This window comes from Neopelma chrysocephalum, unplaced genomic scaffold (assembly GCF_003984885.1).
Source record: "Neopelma chrysocephalum unplaced genomic scaffold, ASM398488v2 Primary Assembly neopelma1_96926, whole genome shotgun sequence".
NCBI lineage: Eukaryota > Metazoa > Chordata > Aves > Passeriformes > Pipridae > Neopelma > Neopelma chrysocephalum.
In genome coordinates this window covers 1,056,928-1,077,705 of record NW_020925569.1, presented here as the reverse complement: position 1 = coordinate 1,077,705, position 20,778 = coordinate 1,056,928, and the positions used below count along the sequence as shown (strand labels likewise).

The 20,778-nt window shown below is 38.7% G+C and overlaps 1 protein-coding gene across 3 annotated transcripts in view; it reads right to left on the bottom strand.

The window, feature by feature from the left end:
* The window catches only part of PIP5K1B (phosphatidylinositol-4-phosphate 5-kinase type 1 beta), a 109,780-nt gene that overhangs the window by 22,184 nt on the left and 66,818 nt on the right, over window positions 1–20,778 (bottom strand). For all 3 annotated transcript variants that reach the window (XM_027670729.1, XM_027670731.1, XM_027670730.1), the window contains exons 7-10: window positions 18,975–19,274; window positions 2,670–2,881; window positions 581–664; window positions 431–479 (exon numbers count right to left, since the gene is read on the bottom strand). In XM_027670729.1, the coding sequence (XP_027526530.1) occupies window positions 431–479; window positions 581–664; window positions 2,670–2,881; window positions 18,975–19,274 (645 nt within the window). The remainder of the gene's footprint in view (window positions 1–430; window positions 480–580; window positions 665–2,669; window positions 2,882–18,974; window positions 19,275–20,778) is intronic.

Below are 20,778 nucleotides of genomic sequence, written 5' to 3'. Positions count from 1 at the left end.
TATTATACATTTCAGGCATACTCATAAAAATTTTTCCCTTTTAAAGGTTGATTTTTCAAGAACGTTTTTTAGGTATTTAATTTATGAAATTATGAGTTATGAATTATACAGCTATATTCTGCAAAATCTTCCAAGTATTTGAAATGTGTTTTTTCACACAATGTGTATTTTTCAGTTACAGATCCATCAATGTCCTGCTAAGCGGCTGGTCTTGTGTAAGTTATAAGGACAAGCTGATAATGTTAGTTGTTTTTTGAAAGCTCAACAAATAAAATCAGAACATGTATTGGGAAGATTTCAGAAACAGCCCAAACCACATGGTGATGTTAGACTACAAATATACCACAGCTAGCTTTTTTCTGGTTAATATAAATCAAAGTTCCATTAGCTAAAATATTAGCAGTTTAAAAAAATAATGAAATCTACTTACCCCATCATAAACAAGAGCTTTCCAAGAATGTTCCAGCTTCTTCATTAACCTAAACATGTAAAAACAAAATCAGAACTGCTTTATAAAATTTTCACATTTATAAGTCATTTCAGAATAGCTTATTCAATGAAAACTCGAAATTCAACTTACCTATAAGACTGGAGAATATCAATAATACCCATAAATAGAAGCAGCTTTTCTCCTTTATGGTTTTTCACAGGAATACCTCCCATTCTAAGAGAAATAGAAAAAAACCCTTGTTAGATTATATACTAATTATGTAAATTATGTATTAATGTGCTTTTCCAAAATTTCTTTACAGACAGGTCAGTGGCAGAAAAAGCAATAGTATCAAGCTGAGTATCCTAACTACATGGGCCTCCAGTTGGTCCAGGGTATTTACTCAGCCACGACCTTAAAGAACGAGAATGTTCATCCTAAGACCTTCTCTTCCTACTCCACCTAGAAAAAAGGGTGCATTGTTCTAGAACCAGAAATCCAATTTTCAGTTTGTCAGCTTCTGTTCACATTCATGAGTCCACTACAAAACCAGAAGTAAAAGTGACTGAGGATGCAGCTCATGCAGTACCTCTGAATAATTTTTAGCAGTTTGAGAAACAAAAAACTGAAGCAGCTATCAAAGACACAGTCAAGAGTATTTTCCCCATTCTGCCACTAAAGCAACGAGAGAGGCCTGGTTACCAATTACTAAACTTTCTCTTTTTTTTGGCATAGGAAGGGGGGTGGTGTGATGTGTGGTAGCAGCGTGTGGTGGGGGTAGGGGTGGGGAGTAGAGGAGAGGGAAACACATTTTTTATTATTCTAGGCATAAAGGAAACCTTGTAAGAATCAGTGAAGTTTAACTTACTGTAAAATCCCATTACCATGAACTCCAGCTCAATTAACTGGTCAGACATTCAGAAGTGTTAAACAGTTAACAAAACTATATTCTGTTAGCTTTTCCTGGAAATTATGACTAGAAATTAAACACAGTGCTAGCAGCAGTTATTGCTGCTGGGTATCCATTCTCATCCTCTTCTTTATATAGCCTTACAATGAACCACAGCAGAAGACTGACCTAGGGGTCTTTTCTGTAAGATCTAGGCTTAATTTCATCCACCTTAGTGAGGTTTGTCCCACTAGTAGTAATGTCAATATGAGAGAGGAGATAGTGCAAGGAGCCAAGGAAGGACTCTACTGCTGCAGTAGGCTTTCACTACACTTTTCAGGATATGTGTCTATATTATATACGATCTATATTAGCTCAAGTGATGTGGAGTGCAGGGTGGGTTTCCATGTATGAACACTTTCTGGAATGACCTATATAATCAGTTTTCCCAACACCCCTCAAAACTGCCAACACAACACCTCTACCACCACATGATGCACCATAGCACTGACCATCTTCTGTGTGAATGTGAGTGAGCTGTAAAAACTGAGTGAAATAAAGCTCTGTCTAATTTATATTCTAGAGCTCTGAACATCTGAAAACTCTCTATGAATGCTAAATATCATAATTCTCCCATTTGTTTGCTGTGGGTTTAAGCACGTTTCTATATCATTAGTTGTATTTACCCACAAAGCAGAAAAGCAGATCCTGAATTTAAAATTAAATTCTCATTATAATGAAAGAATGATTATATACAATGCTGAATGGTGAAGATAATGCTCTTACTAGCACTTAATATATTATGAGGGAAATAGAATAACTATTGTTTATGTAATCAAATTTCTACTGCACTTTTTACTAGACAGTAAAAATAAGATGAAAGTAGCAGTTCTTAATCTCAGGAAATATCATATATGACTGCACTTCAGTGTCTGAAGATACCATTCTATGTATTGAGCATACTACTTCAAGATGAAAATGACCACATCTATGTCAATATGAACAAATAATTTTTGCTTATGTCTCACCACACTGCTTCCAATTAAAATTAGATTACAGTAGGGACTCTTGTAATAGCTGTCTTATAACATCTCTTTTACAAAAGAATGCATTTGTGCATACATAAGTCACTCTGAACTAACCAAATTTGCTATCATGTATTTAAAGATGATCAATCTACTAATCAACATTTTAATTTCATGCTCTGTGGTAAATCTTGATGATGCAGCTTTTGGAAAACAAACAAACAAAAAGGCTCAAACTTTCAATTTCTGAAATGCAGTGTACTCATGAATGTTTTGCCTGTTAATAGTTTTAATAGTAACCTTAAGAGCAGGTTATGGCACTTACGTGTTTGTTGTCTCTGTGGTGACAGAGTCCCCTGACTTCCCAGGGCCCTGTATAGACTCCATAGCTGTGGAATAGAGAACCTTCTGCCCTCCATGACGTTTTATGTCTGCTGCAGTTTGGGAACCCTCTTCCTCTTTTTCCTTCATGTCACTGTTCAGTATGTGGATTCCCAGTAGCAGACTGTAATCCATGATCTTAAAACTTTCTAGAACCTACCGACAAAGAAGAAAAGGCTATACTGAAAAAAAAAGAAGAGTTACACAGCAGCATTTTGCAAACCTAAGCAAAATCATACCTTCAAAGCACAAGCTTCTCTTGTTAGAAAAATGTGTGAAATTATAGTTAAAAATCCTTTACTATCCCAAACAAGTCATAGTGCTAGTTATCTATTTAGCTCAATGTTCTTGTTACAAGTGCAAAAGAAAGATGCATAGCTGAAATGTAACCTGATATTATTTTGCAGACAAGAAAGATAATTCTAGGTAACATCTTTTTGTTGATAGCAAATAATCAATTAATAGTTCCATCATATACTTATGAAGTACAGACTTTTAAAAGTAATCTCTAATGCATGTTCCAGACCTTACTGAGCATTTTGCCTATGTTACTCTCTATCTCTTCTCCACCTTCTGTTTAAAACAGAGAGTGTTTCTTTGAGAACTTTCAAGTGTTGGAAAAGCATTTGCTACCACCCTCTCATTAACAGCTGATGGGTTTTGAGTACAAAAATCATGCACTTCTCTGTTGTAGGGTACCTGTCGTGAGGTCTTGGTCCGAAGGGGGGAAGAAAGACACACAAGACACACTAGGATGGTGAGACAAAGAGATGTCTGCCTGCTCAGCGGAGCAGGCAGCCTTTATTGAGCTCGCTAACCTCTACTTTCCCACACACACAACATAAACATATTCTCACGAAAACATCCAGGAATTCAAGCACCTGCACATTACCAAACAGTCTTAACCTTGTACTCTTTGCAACTCAAGGCTGTGTCCATGGAAACTATCTAGTCAGCTCCACTGCTCCCATGGAACACGGCCTAACTTTTGCAATACCTCAAACCTTTCAAACTTCAGTTGTGGGGCTGCGACTTCACCCCACACTTCTCCATTAGGCTAAATATGGACTATCTAAACTCAAAGACAAGTTTTACTTCTGAAGTATGACTTATTTAACCAGCCTTCTCTTCTAGCTCTACCAACCATTTTTGTCTCTATCAGTAGGCAAGTCCCCTTTCTTCTCTCATACACCTGTACTGTCAAGAGTTTCGAGTCAGCGACGCTGTTATGAAGTCTGGGATGCTGCCATTGAAAGGTAAAATACAGTTCAAGTCAATACCTAAACATGAACTAAAACAAGCTGTGATCACATCTAGTAATATAACCAAACTGTTTGCAGACAGCAACTGATGTCTTACATAACAGCAGTGCTAAGCGGAGGGAGAAAAACCAGTAAAAACCAGGAGGGATATTGCTGTGCCACTCACTTCTCCTTTACCTCATGCAGCTCAGCAATGATTCATGGTACATTTTGACACACAATGTCCTAAGATAATGGTAATGTAATTTTTGGTACAAAATCAAGAGGCAACAGTACATATTTTTACATGAACAAGAACAAAATGTGATTTTGCAGAAATGACAGAGCACTAAGTCCAGGTATGTAATTTTGATGAAGATTATCCAAGTACAAATATTTTTATACAAAACACTGAGAGGGTTAAGTAGAAACATCCCTTCTCTTATGAAAAAAAGGGCAGTTTCAGCACCTCCGCAGGTTTAAAACATAATTGGCAGTAAATCAGTAACTTAGTATAGATGGATACTAAACCAGTTGATCTGTATATCTTACCATAAGGTTTATACACCACTAATCCTAATTGTAGCAAAAAACCTTACTGCTCAGATAACCAGAATAGTGAAGAAACAAAACATAACACACTGTAATCTAAATGCAGAAAGGCACAGCCTCATTCTGATTTCCAAACACAAGGGGTGACTTTAGAAGACGTGGTATGTTTGCTCTTGATCAAAGTAATTCTGCGCTGTGGCAGGTTAGTTCAAATGGAACAAGAAAAAGGCTGTTAATGTATCCCCTTGGTACTCCCACAGCACCTTCTGATGACAGATCTCACACAGGGTTTCAGCCACAACAAAAAAATGTATTCTAAATTACCATACAACAAGATCCTAAAATTGAACTGTGCATTGTGTGGGAATGTTGGTGGCTAGTAAATTCCTTGTTTATGATCATAAATTGCAAAAACTGCATGGCTAACAGGTACAAAGGCACTTGGTGCTAAAAAGTTCTAGAATTTTCTTTACTGCTTACTTTTGCTACCCTTTACTCAGAATTTCTCAAAAAGAAATTACTATATAAAGTGTTCATTAAAAAAAAGGAAATAGTGAATGTTTGCCATCAAATACTCAAAGTAGATTGTGGGTAAGCTGAAAAATAACACCTTAGTAGTACAGTAAGCAACACTGTCTATGCAAAGCCAGACTACAGCACCTAGTCAGGCTTGGAAAAACTACTGCTATTTTTATTTTACAGTTATAAACTACTGCTGACACTTCTGTCTTCAACCTATTCCTTACTATCTTTTGAATTAGATCACATTAGAGACATTACGATTTTACTGCACTAATTAGATAACCTATGTCTAGGACTGGATGTAACTTCATGGAAGGCTGTGGTGTAATGTGCTGCTACTTCTTCCACAGGGACCTCTTATGTAATAAAATTAACCTTTCTGACTGCATCAATTTACCATTGCCACTTAAACCCATAATACTTGTACAATACAATGGACTGTTCTTTGACAATTTATGACTTTGTCATAGGATTACTAAAAAGCATCATAAGAACAAGTAGCTATTTTGTTATTTTAGTTCATTATGAGACTGAAACATCTGCACATCCAATGGATTAACTGCACTACAGATTCTTACAAATAGCACGTAGCATATGAACTGTAGCCCTTGCTCCCCAGACAGTCTGTTCATGGCCCTACTCAGAGATAGGACTGTCCTGTTCAACAAAGTCTCTTTAGGATATTATAACGTGATGTGGCCCTCTGTCTGCCTACAGGTTTGATGTACAGTTCTGATGACTTCCCCTTAGAAATTTGATAACCAAACCAACCACTCCTTATGCAAACGCACCTTTTTGAACACATCAAAGCATGTTTCACTCCCCGTTTGTTTCTGATGAAAATTCTGGTAAGAAATAACTACCAGAATAACAAGGAGGAATCAGCACTCAACAAAAACTTACTTTGTGTCAAACTCTCAGCCTGTATTAAGACAGAAATTTTACTTAATCTGTGGGATTTCCAGCTGAATATATCCAAAGGATTCTCACATATGTATCTTCATGAATATTTAAAATACCAAATTGTGAAAATTTTTAAATGTGTAGGTAACGTTTTGCACGCACAGTTGTAAAAAACAATCTGGTTTGCTGAGGACAAGTTATAAAATGCAGCACATCAAGATATTTCTGGGCATGCAGCATTCTATGAGAACATAAAAAAAGCACAAGCTTTTTCCCATGCTGAGGTTTACTTGGAGATACCTTTGACAATTTTAGAAAGAGCTGCTTTTAAGATGCAGCATGTTTTGCTACAAAGTCACCAAAATGATAACCTATTTTAATGAAAAAAACACTCAAATCACAGTATTACATAGCAAAAGTATTCATAGCAAAAGGAGAAAGACCTGATGCCATCTATGTGAAATCACTAAAAATTGACATTAACTACCAGAAATACACTACTTTTGTAGTTAAAGTGAGAGAAATTGAATCTGTGCTCATGTAACCACCCTAAAATGTACCTTGCTAGCAAAATGGCACTGTGAGATTTCAGCAATATAGTCTTAATCGTGCTGTGTACTTACAAGAAAGTGTTGCATTTAATAACGACAAGTAAACCTTCAGTTCATCAACTTGACATTAAATTGTTCACATCATTTGTATTTATATAGGTGTTATTTAGCTAGCTTCACAGATTCTGTTAACACAATGTTGTCACTTAGTCACCAAGTACTGCTGGCAAGGCTGACTTCAGTTGCTCTGACAACTTCCAGATGGCAAGTGTCGTTCACAGATTTAAGCCTTATGCACTATATTGCTTTCATACTACATAAAAACCCCAGTAAAATGGTATCAGAAAGTATGCCATTTCAGAACATGAAAAATAACTCTATGGCTCAGATCTTCTTTTCTTAGAGCCAATCAGATGTTAAAGCGTTCTGTGAATCATCTTAGACATAGTTACACTCCACTATCTCAACCAGTGACTAAGAGAGCAAAACAAGTATTTCTGCTATGAAATGTCATTTTTATTTTACATGCAGCCAGCCCAAGCCACACATTATCTGACAGAGAAATCTGCATTCATGTTGTTATCCGTGCAAAACAACACGCAAAAAAGTCAGTGGGTTATTTTCATAAAAGGGTCAAGAAAAACTAAAACCAAAAATTTACAGGTTTATGACATGCAAGTAGTGAAAGGATAACCATGCAAGGAAGAATTTCTTCTCCTACAAGAATTTTGGAAAAAGGACATAGGAATTAACAGAAAGAAGTTGATTTTACAACAAATCAATAATTACTCTTCAACATAAGGAGCTATATCAAATCAACACAAAATAAGAGACTGTCTCACAAAATAAGCATTTCTTAGAAACAAGTACACAAATGCCAATGCTTAGCAATGCATCTGGTTTAGAAAAAATCTATTCCAAGAAAATGAATCACCACCTCCCCACCAAATCACTTCCCATTTCAACAGAATTACAGCATCACAAAATTTGCTGAGTTGGAAGGGACCAACAAGGATCATCAAATACAACTCCTAGCCCTGCACAAGACCATCCCCCCAGTGCCTGACAGTATCAACCAAATGACTCTTGAACTCTTGTAGGCTTGGTGCTGGGACCTCTTCCATGGGGAGCCTTTCCAGTGTCCAACCACCTCTCACTGAAGAACCATTTTACAATATCCAACCTAAACCTCCCCTGACACAACTGCAGGCCATTACCTCAAGTCCTGCCACTGGTCACCACACGAAGAGATCAGTGCCCTCTTATTCCCTTCACAAGGAAGTTGTAGACCACAATGAGGTCGCCCCTCAGTCTCCTCCAGGCTGAACACACCAAGCGACCTCAGCCTCTCCTCATACGGCTTCTCATCAAGGCCCTTCACCATCTTCATTGCCCTCCTTTGGACGGTCTCTAAGAGTTTAATATCTTTCTATATTGTGGTGCCCCAAACCGCACACAATGTTCAAGGTGAGGCCACCCCAGTGCAGAGCAGAGCGGAACAATCCCCTCCCTCGACTGGCTGGCGCTGCTTTGCCTGATGCCCCCCAGGACACGGTGGGCCCTCCTGGCTGCCAGGGCACTGCTGACTCATATTCAACTTGCCATCGACCAGAACCTCCAGGTCCCTTTCTATGGCACTGCTTTCCAGCATCTCATGCCCCAGTCTGTATAAACATCAAGAGTTGCCCCACCTCAGGTGCAGAATCCGGCACTTTCCCTTGTTGAACTTCATCTGGTTGGTGATTGCCCAGTTCTCTAATTTTTTGAGGCCTCTCTTCAGGGCCTCCTTGCCTTCAAGGGATTCAACAGCTTCTCCTAGTTTTCTTTCATCTGCAAACTTGCTTAGGGTCCCTTCCAGTCCTGCATCCAAGTCATTTATGAAGATGTTGAAGATGTTGAACCCCACTAGTGACAGGTCACCAGTCTGATGTCACTCCGTTCACCATTACCCTCTGTGCTCGACCCATGAGCCAACTGCTCACCCACTGCATGATGTGTTTATCCAGCTGTGTGCTGGACAATTTGTCCAGCAGGATCCTGTCAGAGGCAGTATTGAAAGCTTAACTGAAATCCAAAAAGATTACATCAACTGGCTTCCCTTGGTCGGCTAGGTGGGTTACCTTGTCATAAAAGGAAATCAGGTTGGATAGGCACCATATTCCTGTCATGAGGTCGTATGCTGACTGTGACCAATGGCTGTGTTGTCTTTCAGGCGTTTTTCAATACTTCCCAGAATAATCTTCTCCCTAACTTTACCAGGCACTGAAGTGAGACTGACAGGCCCCTAGCTTCTGTGGTCCTCCTTCTTGCCCTTCTTGAAAATGGGACAACGTTCACCAGCTTCCAGTCAGCTGGTCCATTTTCAGATTCCCAAGACTGCTCAAAAATCATTGGGAGAGATTTTGCAATTACATCAGCCATCCTTTTGAGGATTGTAGGATGAATTCTCAAAATATATTGTTAACTAACACTCCAAAAACTAACCATGCCTTTTCTGATTGTAAAAGTAAAGAGAAAATTGTAATGTCAATTGGTACTACAGAAGTGATAATATATAAAGATACAAGAGATCTGTAGCATTATGCCATGGTCCATTTTCCTCAAACTAGCATTTCTGACAGAGGCCCTTCATCTAAGATTAATACCTTCTCCACCTCTCTGCCACACAATGCCATGTTTTATTTCTGTCCTATGCTGCAGTCCAATAGTCTGTTAAGTTGTGTCAATGTTACTGTTTGTGAGGATATGCTGCAGAATGGGTCACTGAAATTATTCGGGTTAAGCAATAATCTGTGTGGATCCTTTGAGATAGAAAAAAGATAAGAAAAACAACACATACACAATACAAACACTACTAATGGATTTGGAAAATTCAGTGAAAAAATTTGATCATACAATATCTCTATCACAGTTGCTTCAGCACAAAACAGATATGGATTCATGCCAAAAAGCTTTTGCAGCAACTGGCTAAAACAGCAGTGATGTAAATAATACTCAGACCTCAAACTTAGGAGATACGACTCTTTTTGTCTTCAACTTTGAATTTCCTTGTCTTTACAGGTTTCTTTGTTAGTCACTTTTAAAATGTGATTTCCTAAGAAAAGTCTGTAATATTGATAAAAATTTGATAATATAATAAAATTAAAATGCAGACTCTCAAAAGCCATTCAATTCTCAATAACAAAAAAATCTTGAAATTATTTTTTTGTTCTTAAAAACTGAAAGACCACAATTTGCTTAATTTTCATTGCTTCTGTAACAGATACTTTGCTACACAGATATCAATATATTAGTTGTTCTAATGTTAACTTAGAAATGAAAAAGGGTAACCACATACTTTTGTTCAAAACCTTCCTCAACACCTGCATGAAAGTTTGACAAACGTAGAGAGTACCCCTAAGGAACTGTGCTTTTTACTTTTCCAACAACAGGACCATTTCCAGCCATTGCTACTGAATGTCTGAAAAATGAAAAGCAAAACAAAAACCCCCTCAGACCCAATAACAAATCAAACTATATAAAAATAATACTGATAAGATTCAATTTTGGTATAAATAGGCTCAATTTCTATTTAAAATTACCAGAAGGGAAATCCCATAATGCAAAAAGCTGAATTTTGTTGCTTCGTTTCTAATTTTATTTAAAATTTTAGCAGCAATGCATCTTGACCTTCATGTCTTGAAATATTTTAAGCAGAGAGAAAAAAAAAAACACCATGACTTGAACTCCTACTCTGACCACCGGATGAAAAATTAGGTTCACACAATTCAACCTTCCAGCTAGATATTAGTTAAATAATCTTGACAATAATTCCATGAGGCATCTAATAATTCTCTCAATTTTCTAATGCAAAAATACACTGTAAAAATTAACTGATCTGCCACTGGGGAAACAACACTGAGACAATCCATCAGGAAAAGTTTTGGTTTCCTCATCTGCAGTAAGACTCGCCTTAAGGAAAGAGGTAAAAAAGGAAATGGTGAAGGTGATTTGAATCTCAATTCTAAGTAATAGCTGTATTTACAGAAAGAAGTAACTTATTTTTCCACCTTTATGAATATTGACAAGATATTCCCAATAAGAAATCATAAAACATATATACTTTGCCTACTCATAGGTCATTAGTTCAGCTGATAGCTCAAAAAATACCCTTCCTATAGATACAAAAATCTAATTAACTACTGCAAAACAAAATTCCCCAGTTTTACAGTGAGTTGTCTTGTCTCTTTGTGTAAAACATTTCTTAATGTAGTTTTAAATGTGACAGATGTCCCAGGATCCCTAAGGTCACAAAGTTAACTAAGAAGAACCAGTTTTGAGTCTACAGGACAGCTCTCAAATGTGATTCATTAAGGAAACAAGTTATTCTTAAGTAACAAATGAAAATCATTAGTGCTCTTATATACTCTGGCCCACTTTCTCCCCATGTTTTTAAATAGGTGGGGAATAAATCTTAACTTCAGTTGTTAGAATATGATATTTTGCTGGAGAGTTTTATCCCACATTTCAGGATAAATAAATATATTCTGCTTAATTTGCATAATTTATTTTCTTCTACGATATTTATATACCTGAAAAAGTGTTATGAAGAGGAGAGAGAAGTACTAGGGCCTGACAAAGAGAGGCTATCTGAGTGCATATAGGTAAACATCTTACAAAGTAGACATTAACAGCAAAGTAAAGAGCATGAGGAAGAATACTTGGAATATTTTTTTTCATCTGCCCAGTTACTAGAGCTAACTGAATTTACATGCACCCGTACTTTCAGTTCTTTTCAATTATTTTTTCTCTTGAATTCAGCAACAGATGTAATGGGAAAAACAAAACAAGGGTTAGTATTAATAGAATATTCCAAATTCCTGCACATGACTAGCTGACATTCAAGAACATGCTGTATCTCTGTATGCTTCACACGCTAACATCTTACAAATGCAGAATCCTGTGATCACCTGGAATACATGCCTCTTGTATAAAGTTATATCAATATGCTTTCTCAGGTAACTAGATGAGAAACAGTTTGTAGAATAATATCTCTGTATAACCATGACATCATCTCTTTTAAAAGGGACTTCCTTTGCCTTTTCTTCTAATAAGCAATTACCAATTCTTCTGTATGTTAAGGGATTACAGGGAAGACATAAAGAGTGCTTTCAAAATCAAATGACTAACCATATTCTTATGAGATGTGCTGGTGTAGCTTTCCTACAGTATTTTTTGACATTTTTTGACTCCTATAAAACTCCATCTCCATTTCTAACACGGAATGAGCAAAAGACAAACTCTTGTTACTTGTGTGTTTGGACTGTGAATTCCAGCAGAATAGATGTCTTCCACATGCTTTCTATCTAGAACAGAGGTAATTTGTATTTATTAAACTGCGTAAGAGCACCAGTAAAAACCAAATAAGTAATAATGGATGCCTGATTCTGTATCAGCTATGAAATACGGAATGCTACCATCAATTCACTTCTAGCCTTTCTCATACAGATTCATGCTAATGTTATTTGTATCTAATGCACCACCTAAGTGCCATAGCTTATTCTCTGTCCCACAGAATTATTCCTCTGAACCAAAACAATTTCTGCAGGGTTAGGTGTTTATAACAAAACACAACAGCAGCTAAGTTTGATGTAGAGTTTTATTTTCTGCTCCTTTGAAAGAAATCTTCAAATGCACTTCAAACCATCTTCAATGTCTTTGGTGACTTTTTTTTTATTTAGTACTTGCTTATGTGCCATAACTTAATTCTTGGTCTCTTTCATGAGCAGAATTTTGTTTGGAAATTGGAGAATTTGCTGTAATCTTTAATAAATCACCATTTTATACCATGTTCAGAGTAGTTAGCAGCATGATTACTTAAAAAAAAATAAATCACAGCTACTGAAACTAGCTTCCAACACTCTCAGTAATTACCATTACACAAAATACAGGACCATTTGCTTTCCAGATTAAAGCACTCTGAAGTGAATAGCACTTCAAAGCAAAGATTTTTAAGAAAGCTATTCAGGCAAACAAAATTATTTATTTTTAGTACCATTTGCATATAATGTGTCCCCTGTCTCCACACATGGCCCCACCCAAGTAACTATGATAGTGCCTGCGGGCAAGGATAGGATAGCTACAGTAAGCCTCAGCAATAGTCTGGAGTTTGAAAGCTAGTTCAAATTTTTTATTTGGGTGCATTGTATGTATAATAAACTCACAAATGCTACATCTTTGGGAACACTGTAATGTTGCACTCTTTGGTTTCATTAAGGTGCAAAAACTGCAAAATGGTCTACGAGCAGAGCTTTCAGACCCTGTCACCTTGGGAGTGAACATAACAAGCCAGAGACGCACGAACTGGACAATGCTATCAACCTGTGCCTGTCCCAAAGCAGGTAATCTGGAGTGGCCACTGGAGGCACTTGCCCATGACAGATCATCACAACCTACTCAACTCCATTCTCTAACTAGGCAGGTCTTGCATCTCTCCACCAGTGCTGAAGGGACTGATACTCCAGCAGTGGTCCACCACTGCAGTACTCCATTCCCTTGGGGAGGAGCTCCATATCAGCTGTCAAGACATTCTGTGTCAGCTGAGCAGATGCATCAGGAGATCAGTTTAACTAAGCAACATAAAAATGGAGAAACATTGCCTCGGCAGGTAGGGATGGCAGCTATTGCCAAGGAGGTCAAAGCTCAGACAGAGTTGAGACTGACAACGGATGTCAAAGAAAAGCTTCTACTGCTAGTGGGAAAAGGCTGACCAAGGAAAATGAGGGGCCACTGCTGGATGGGGCAGGTGATTCAATGACAGCAGACACATATCATAGCAGGTCCCTACCACCACCTTTGTCATCACTTGTGAGTTCTGTCAGGCCTCCAAAATTAGTGATGGAACTTAAGGAGGAGAGGGGCTACCAGCCAGGGATTTTCATATTAAAGAAGCAGGAAAAAAACTCCATTGCTTCCTGATTCTGATTGAAACATAAACAATGAAAATATAATCCAAATTTAAGCAATATAGAAGAGAATTTCTTAGACCTGAAATACTGGGAAGATCAAAAATTTTCTTCCTTACATAAATTCTTTATTCCAGTGCCTACCCTAACTTTCTCACTTTGGAGTAACAGTATGTACTGGGTCTGGCTGAGATGGAATTCATTTTCCCTCAGCAGACCTCACAGTGCTGTGTTTGCACTGGTAGCCAGAAAGGCGTTGACAACACACCAGTGTTTTGGCTACTGCTCTGAAGGTGCATCAGGTAGATGCTCACATACCCAAAAGTCACACCACTGAAGAACATCAGAACAATAAACAGGTGGATAAGGTTGTCAAGACTGGAATAGCCCAGGTAGACTTGGACTGGGAGCAGAAGGACAGGCTATTTATAGCCTGATGGGCCCATGAAACATCACGACATCTAGGAAGAGATGCGACATACAGATGGGCTTGTATCGAGGTTTGGACCTGACCATGGAGGCCATCACACAGCTTATTATGAATGTGGAATATGTGTGGCAATCAAGCAAGCCATGTGAGTAAAATCTTCCTGGAACAGAGGGCAGTGGCTGGGTTTCCAATATGGGGAGGCCTTGCAAATTGACTACATTGGACCACTACCACGAACAAGCCAAGGCAAGAGCTACATACTCACCATGGTGGAGGCAACAACTGGCTGGCTGGAAACATATCCTCTAAACCAGGCCACTGCTCAAAACACTATCTTAGGCCTTGAAAGGCACATTTTGTGGTGACATGAGAGAAATGAATCAGATAATGGGACTCACTTTTGGAATAATCTCATAAGTTCTTGGGCAAAGAAACATGGCATCAAGTGGATCTATCATATCCCTTATCACCCACAAGCCTCTGGGAAGACTGAGAGGTATAATGGACTGTTGAAGAATATGTTAAGAGTGTTAGGCAATGGGGCACAGAAGCATTGGGATGCAAATTTAGCTGAAACCATTTGGCTAGTCAATAGTAGGAGATCTCCCAACCACCCTGGTCGTGCCCAAACCAAACCCCTACACACTGTGGGAGGAAATAAGGTCCCTGTACTACACATGGGGAAGTGGCTGAGGAGGTTGGTATGGGTTTCTCCTCCCATGGGAAAAGGCAAACCCATCCGTGGGATTGTCTCTGCTCAGGGACCAGGGTGTACTTGGTGGATAATGCAGAGGGATGAGGTGACCTGGTGTGTGCCTCAAGAAGACTTAACCTTGGGGGAAAAATAATCTGTGAAGTAATTTGTATGTTGCAGGACATAAAGTAACAGGAATGATATAAACTGACTCAGAGTGAATTTTGTGAGGAGCAAGGAGCAGGCAACAATGACCCAAACCAGGCTAGTGTTGTGCTGCTTTTCCCGTCCTGAACACCCATCCTGAGGAATGGAGCTCAAATCACGGATCTGGAGAGGTGGAGGAAGCCCACAAAATGAGAAAATAATATCCATATGTAATAGGATGGGGGATAGTAGTTAATGAAAATGTACAAATCTGTATTTTGGGTATAAAGATGGTTTAAGGATACAGTTTAAGTTCTAGTTGGTAAGAAGGGATTTCTGTACTGAGAAATAAGTACAATGGAAAAGTTAGAAGATATATAACTTATGCGAGGACTGAGTAGGATGCAAATGATATGGTGTGAAATCCTGGATCCGAATCTCACTGAATTATTGATATGGGTTGGAACCAACTCACTGTCAGTGTGTGTGTGCATGTAGGGAAGGGCTGAGCCTGGACCTGCAGGAACATGGTAAGGCCTGCCCACAAGGCCTGTGCTGAGGGCACAGGGCTGAGTCAGAAGGCAAGGCCTGCTGCCCACACAGAGAACACGGCAGAGCTGCAGGCCCTGCAGTCGGGCTGTCAGTCAAGGCAGACCTGCCTGGTAGCCCGCCCACACCACACCCCTGCAGCTTGTGACTGGCTACAGCACAACTCACTCTGGCCTGGAAGGGACTGACCGGATATCCTGCCTAGGAGGAAAACTGAACTCTCTAAATACATGAGACTCCATGCAGTCTCCCTCTTCTTCTCCTCTTTCTCTCTTCTCCCTCTCCAGCCAGCACCATGCGAATCATCAAATCCTGCTGGTAACCATTTTTTCCTTTCCTTTCTCTCCTTCTCTCTTTACCCCTTTTAATCAGGTTTCTTTTACTCTTTTCCTTCTCTTGTGGCTAACTTAAAACCAATGAACTGTGTTTTACTAAAGCTGTTATATGGATTGTTTTAGTGGGTGTTTCCTGTGGAACGGGTCTTTGTGCTGAATGTTTTAGTGAAATGCTTTTTTTCTTGGTTGTATTTTACGCCTTTAAAAACCTTTTGCCAAAATATCTTATTTTTCTCACTAAATTAAAAAGAATTTCTCTTAGAGAAGAGTGTGTGACTCTTTCTCTGGACGCTAATTAGAGGATATAATGAACTAAAAGGCTTTTAAAAAGTCTTAAATAAAAAATGTAACCACTCTGGGCAGTTTATAGCTTAAACTGGAATGCAACATATGGGATAAAGGGTGGAGATTGTATTGAGTCTGGCTGAAATGGAGTTCATTTTCCCATAGGAGCCCTCACAGTGCTGTGCTTTGCACTGGTAGCTAGAAAGCTGTTGATAACACACCAATGTTTTGGCTCCTGCTGAACAGCACTGCCACAGCATCGGTGCTATCTCTCCAGCATTCCCCCTCATCAAGGGCTAGAGATGGGCAAGATCCCCGGAGGGGACACAACAAGACCAGCTGACCCAGTTTAACCAAAGGAATATTCCATACCATATGACATTGGCTCAGATATAAAAGCTAAGGAAAGAAGGACACATTTGTTCTTTACAGTGTTTGCCCTCCAGAGCAACTGCTACATGTGTTGAAGCCCTGCTTCCCAGAAACTGGCTGAACATCGCTTGGTGATGGGAAGTATAGAATAAACCTATTTTTTTTTTCTCTTTGCTTGTGCGGACACAAATTTTCGCTTTAGCTTTATCAAAATGCCTTATCTCAACTTCTGAGTTGTTTTCCATCTTATTTTCTCTCTCCCCTGTCCAGCTGGGAAAGGGAGTGATAGAGCGGCTTGGTAAGCACCTGATGTCCAGCCAAGGTCAACCCACCACAGAGTAAAAAGAGATGACAAGTTTTTAAGCCTTGAAAAGCTAATCAGTTATCACACACTGAGCAGCCATCCAAATGCCATGTGGGCAGTAAAAACCAGTGGCAAGACAGTTCCTTTCACAAAATGGATGGAATCTCTCTACTGTTTCTAAAGGCGGAAGTACAAGGCAGGTAGTCAGATCCAACCTCATTTGTTGAGCAAATTCAGCTATATGAAAGATAGTGTCTGCTCCCTTTGTTTTATAACACAGAGTAAAACTCATTTGAATAGAAAAAAAAAGTTAATTTTTTTACATACTTACAACTTTCAGTGTGTGTATGTATATCTACAGATACACACAGCCATATACTTCAATGTATGTATGTGTATTTATGTATAGATACTGGTTACTATAATTTCCTTTTTTTCTTTTAATAATTTTAAAATTTAACTGGGCCTTGACGAACTCTAGACTAACTTCAGAGTTGTTAATCTAAGATTATACACTGAAAAAATTATATTAGTTCAGCACTGAAATAACATGTAGGAAGAATTTACCCAGACTTTCACAGAACCAGTAAGAGTCCCTTTTATGTAACAAATAAATGACTGATTTTTTATTTTATTTTTCAGCCCAGTTCTCTCTTTTAGATTCCCTTCATTATTTTCTATATAATAGATTCCCCCAGGCTTTGACTGGGTAAGAAACCTTGGACAAGTGGGGGATGCACAAAAGGGCATCCATATCCTCAGATGTGACACACTGATGCATTCTGCATTATCACACATGGCAGGAGCTCAGGAAATACTCACTGCAAAAATCCACAGAAAGAACAATGTGTGGTGTTAGATAAATGTCTCACACTGGATATGCAGCTGAACATTAGGTCATCCAGCTTTACAAACCAATCACCATGCATTGCAGACTTCTGTGATAATTAAACAAAAAATTCTATTCATGTGCAAAACCAATGCTTTTCATCTTGTACCACAGGTGGCAGCGAACAACAAACTCTGATATTTGGGATGCCTTTTCTGTTTTGAGTTCAGCCCACCCATTCTGATTTTTTATTATGAAACTCTTAAGATTCCCCTCAGACAAAGCCAATTTTTCTTCTCCATAACCCTGTGAACCTTGGGAAAATGAGAAACCTGGATAACTCTCCCTTTTCCTAATTTATGTTTTCTTACCTTTGCTACAGAGAAGAAACCCATTTTACAACAATTCTGTCATAACAGGAACTGATTCCATTCACCAAGGTCCTCTCAAGGAGCAATGGTATGTATCCCTCTTCTGCCTTGAAAATGTTATGCGAACATTAAGCACTGGCTTTCAGCTGAGGAAAAAATTACTTTGCTCCAGAAATAAGACTGCTGCCACTAGGCCTGCCTTCTCATTCCTAGCTCTTCTTAACTTACAAAGAGGCCAATTTACTGAAGGGATACTGAGCTTGCAGCTCTACATACAGATTATCATACATAACAATGGTACCACAGGGCTAATTGTGCTTTAGGAAAAAATAATTAAAATCTCCAAATTAGTGGAAATCATCATCATCATTATCATCATAATATCTACTGGACTTGGTTCCTGTGTTAATCTCTATTTCTACAGGTGGATCAGTGCAATCCTGGACATACATAGAAATAGGGGGACAGCTCTGGAACTTGGGGTTGTGCTAGATGATAAATTCAATGAGTCAACAATGTGCTCTGGTGGCCAAATCAGCCAACTGTATCCTGGGGTGCATTAAGCACAGTACATCCAACTGGTTTGAAAGAGGTGATTGTCCCACTACACTCGGCACTGGCGCAGCCTCACCTGTGTGCAGTTTTGGGCTCTACAGTGTAAGGAGGATACCTGTCCAAAGGAGGCAACAAAGATGGTAAAAGGACTACAGGGCATGAATTGGGAGGAGCAGATGAAGATATTAGATTTGCCCAGCTTAGAGAAGACTAGGTGGGGGGACTCATTACTGTCTACAACTTCCTTATGAGAGTGTCAGAAAGGGAGGTGCTGATCTCTGGTGCCTGGTGATAGAGTGCAAGGGAACGGCTTAAAGCTGCATTGGGGAAGTTCAGATTGGGTATTAGGAAGAAGTTCTATAGTGAGAGGGTGGTCAAACACTGGAACAAGTTCCCCAGGGAAGTGCTCATGGCCCCTGGCCTGTTGGTGTTCAAGAAGTATAGGGACATTCCATTCTACGATTCTATGATCTCAGATGCCAAAAGCTCAACTAAAATACAGGCTTCAACAGTGCTCTGACATCCACAGTTTCCCCTCATTGAATAGCATGGAAAACAAATGGAGTAAACAACATACAGAGCCATGTTCTGTTGTGTGTTTTGCCAAGGTAAATCTAGAGCAGATGTAAACACAGAAGTTTAAATAGTCAATAATTTCTACTCACTCGACAGTCCCGCTGTAGTGTTTTCATTAGTGCACTGTGTGTTTCAGAGTCAAAATACAAGCCTTCATGTATATCTTGCAAGAAATCCAAGTCTTTGAATGTAGGGTTGGACTTCTCCCTCTCTTTTCTTGATGCTCTCCGTTTGTACGTGGAGCCTTTCAAGTCGTACGTGAGATGCATTTTCAAGGCTCGTGGCAAAACATTGTTCATGACAACAATTCTAATATTAATGCCTCCTGACTGAACGCAGTACAGCCCATAAAATTTAGGTAGAAGAGTCCTTGGATTCTGGTTCAGATTCTAAAACAAAAGAGATCTTGTTAGAGAGGTCTATTTTCAATAAACTTCCATGCTTAAGAAAGGGTTTTTTTCATAGCAAAGGACATTAACAGACTTCAAGAAAACTGTGTATGACTTTTTATTCAGCATAGTTTCTTAGACTAGTTGATCTGCTTTGTGGGTCTCTATTTCAGAAAGCTAGCATAAACACTGCCATTTTCCCAGGAACTTATATATGCCAAGAGCAGAGCAGTAACTAGATTGATGCCAGGTTTCTCTTTCTCACATACTATCAAAGTGTAGACTACGCCAAACCTAAAAGCATCCCGAAGACTTAATTTATTTATCCTGATCTGAACAACCTTTGCATTCTACCTGCTGGAAGAAGTTTGGGTCAAATGTAGTTCTCATTATCTTGACTTGGAATTTGAAAAACAGAAACCCTGTCTCCATGAGGCAGGGTTGCAAATGACTGAGTTGTTTCCGCAGGAGTGTGAGGTCATAACAGAACAGAGGAGTGTGAAATAATCCAAACTCCACAACAGGCAATAAAACTAAATAAGAGAGAATAACAGAGGTGAGAGAGAAAATCTTCCATCTGAATACAACTACTGTCAGTCTGGCATGAAAAATCAAGAAGGGTAAAAACTACTTCAAGTCTTACATGATTACTAAGTCACAACATAAAACTATCAGAAGAAAGAACTTTCACAGGAAATAACCACAATGATTGAAGTTTTTTCCTTTGGAAACCATTGCACATGATAGCAGTGAGAATATAAAGTTCCCAGAAGCAACAAAAGTGGCCTTATATGTACTTGTAATAACTCAAACTTATGCTGAGGTGATTATCATGATTGGAAACAGCAAAAAAGTACTTGCCATCATTGTCCTTTTTGATGTGTCAGTACACACTTTTTTTTACACAAACAGTGAATCCATGTCACTTTGGTGCAATAATGACATTTATAACATATGTACGACAATATATATGTGACAATAAACATTCCTCATTTTTAGTACAAATGAGAGGGTAATTTCTCAAGTATTTACTTCAGAAAACAAAGCAAGAAAAGCAAGTCAGTCACAGGTCTAATAATACGAAGTTCTGCATACCTCCCAGAAGTATCTCTGTTCATATATATGACTGGATTTGGTTAAAAAAAATAAAAATTAAGTTCTGCTTATTTTTGGATCAATGGTTTTCCTTTCAGATGACTAACACACAAAAACCAATACAATTGACTTAGCACAAGCCCTCAAAAAGCTCCATTTAAAAATTAAGTTTTGAACAAATTTTTATGGATAAAAATATATCTTTTACAGCCCATTTACAGCTTTAATACTGAGAAATGGTGTGGTAGTTTTAGTCTAGGCCTTCCTTGGTGACCAGTTTGTAACCAAGGAAGTGGCCAGATTACCCGGTATTCCCTAAGATTTTTACATAAGCCAGAAGTATAAAGAAGAAAGTAGGAGAGACCTTCGCTCTCTTTCCTTCTGGTGGCTCTGGAGGTGTGGGTTCCCT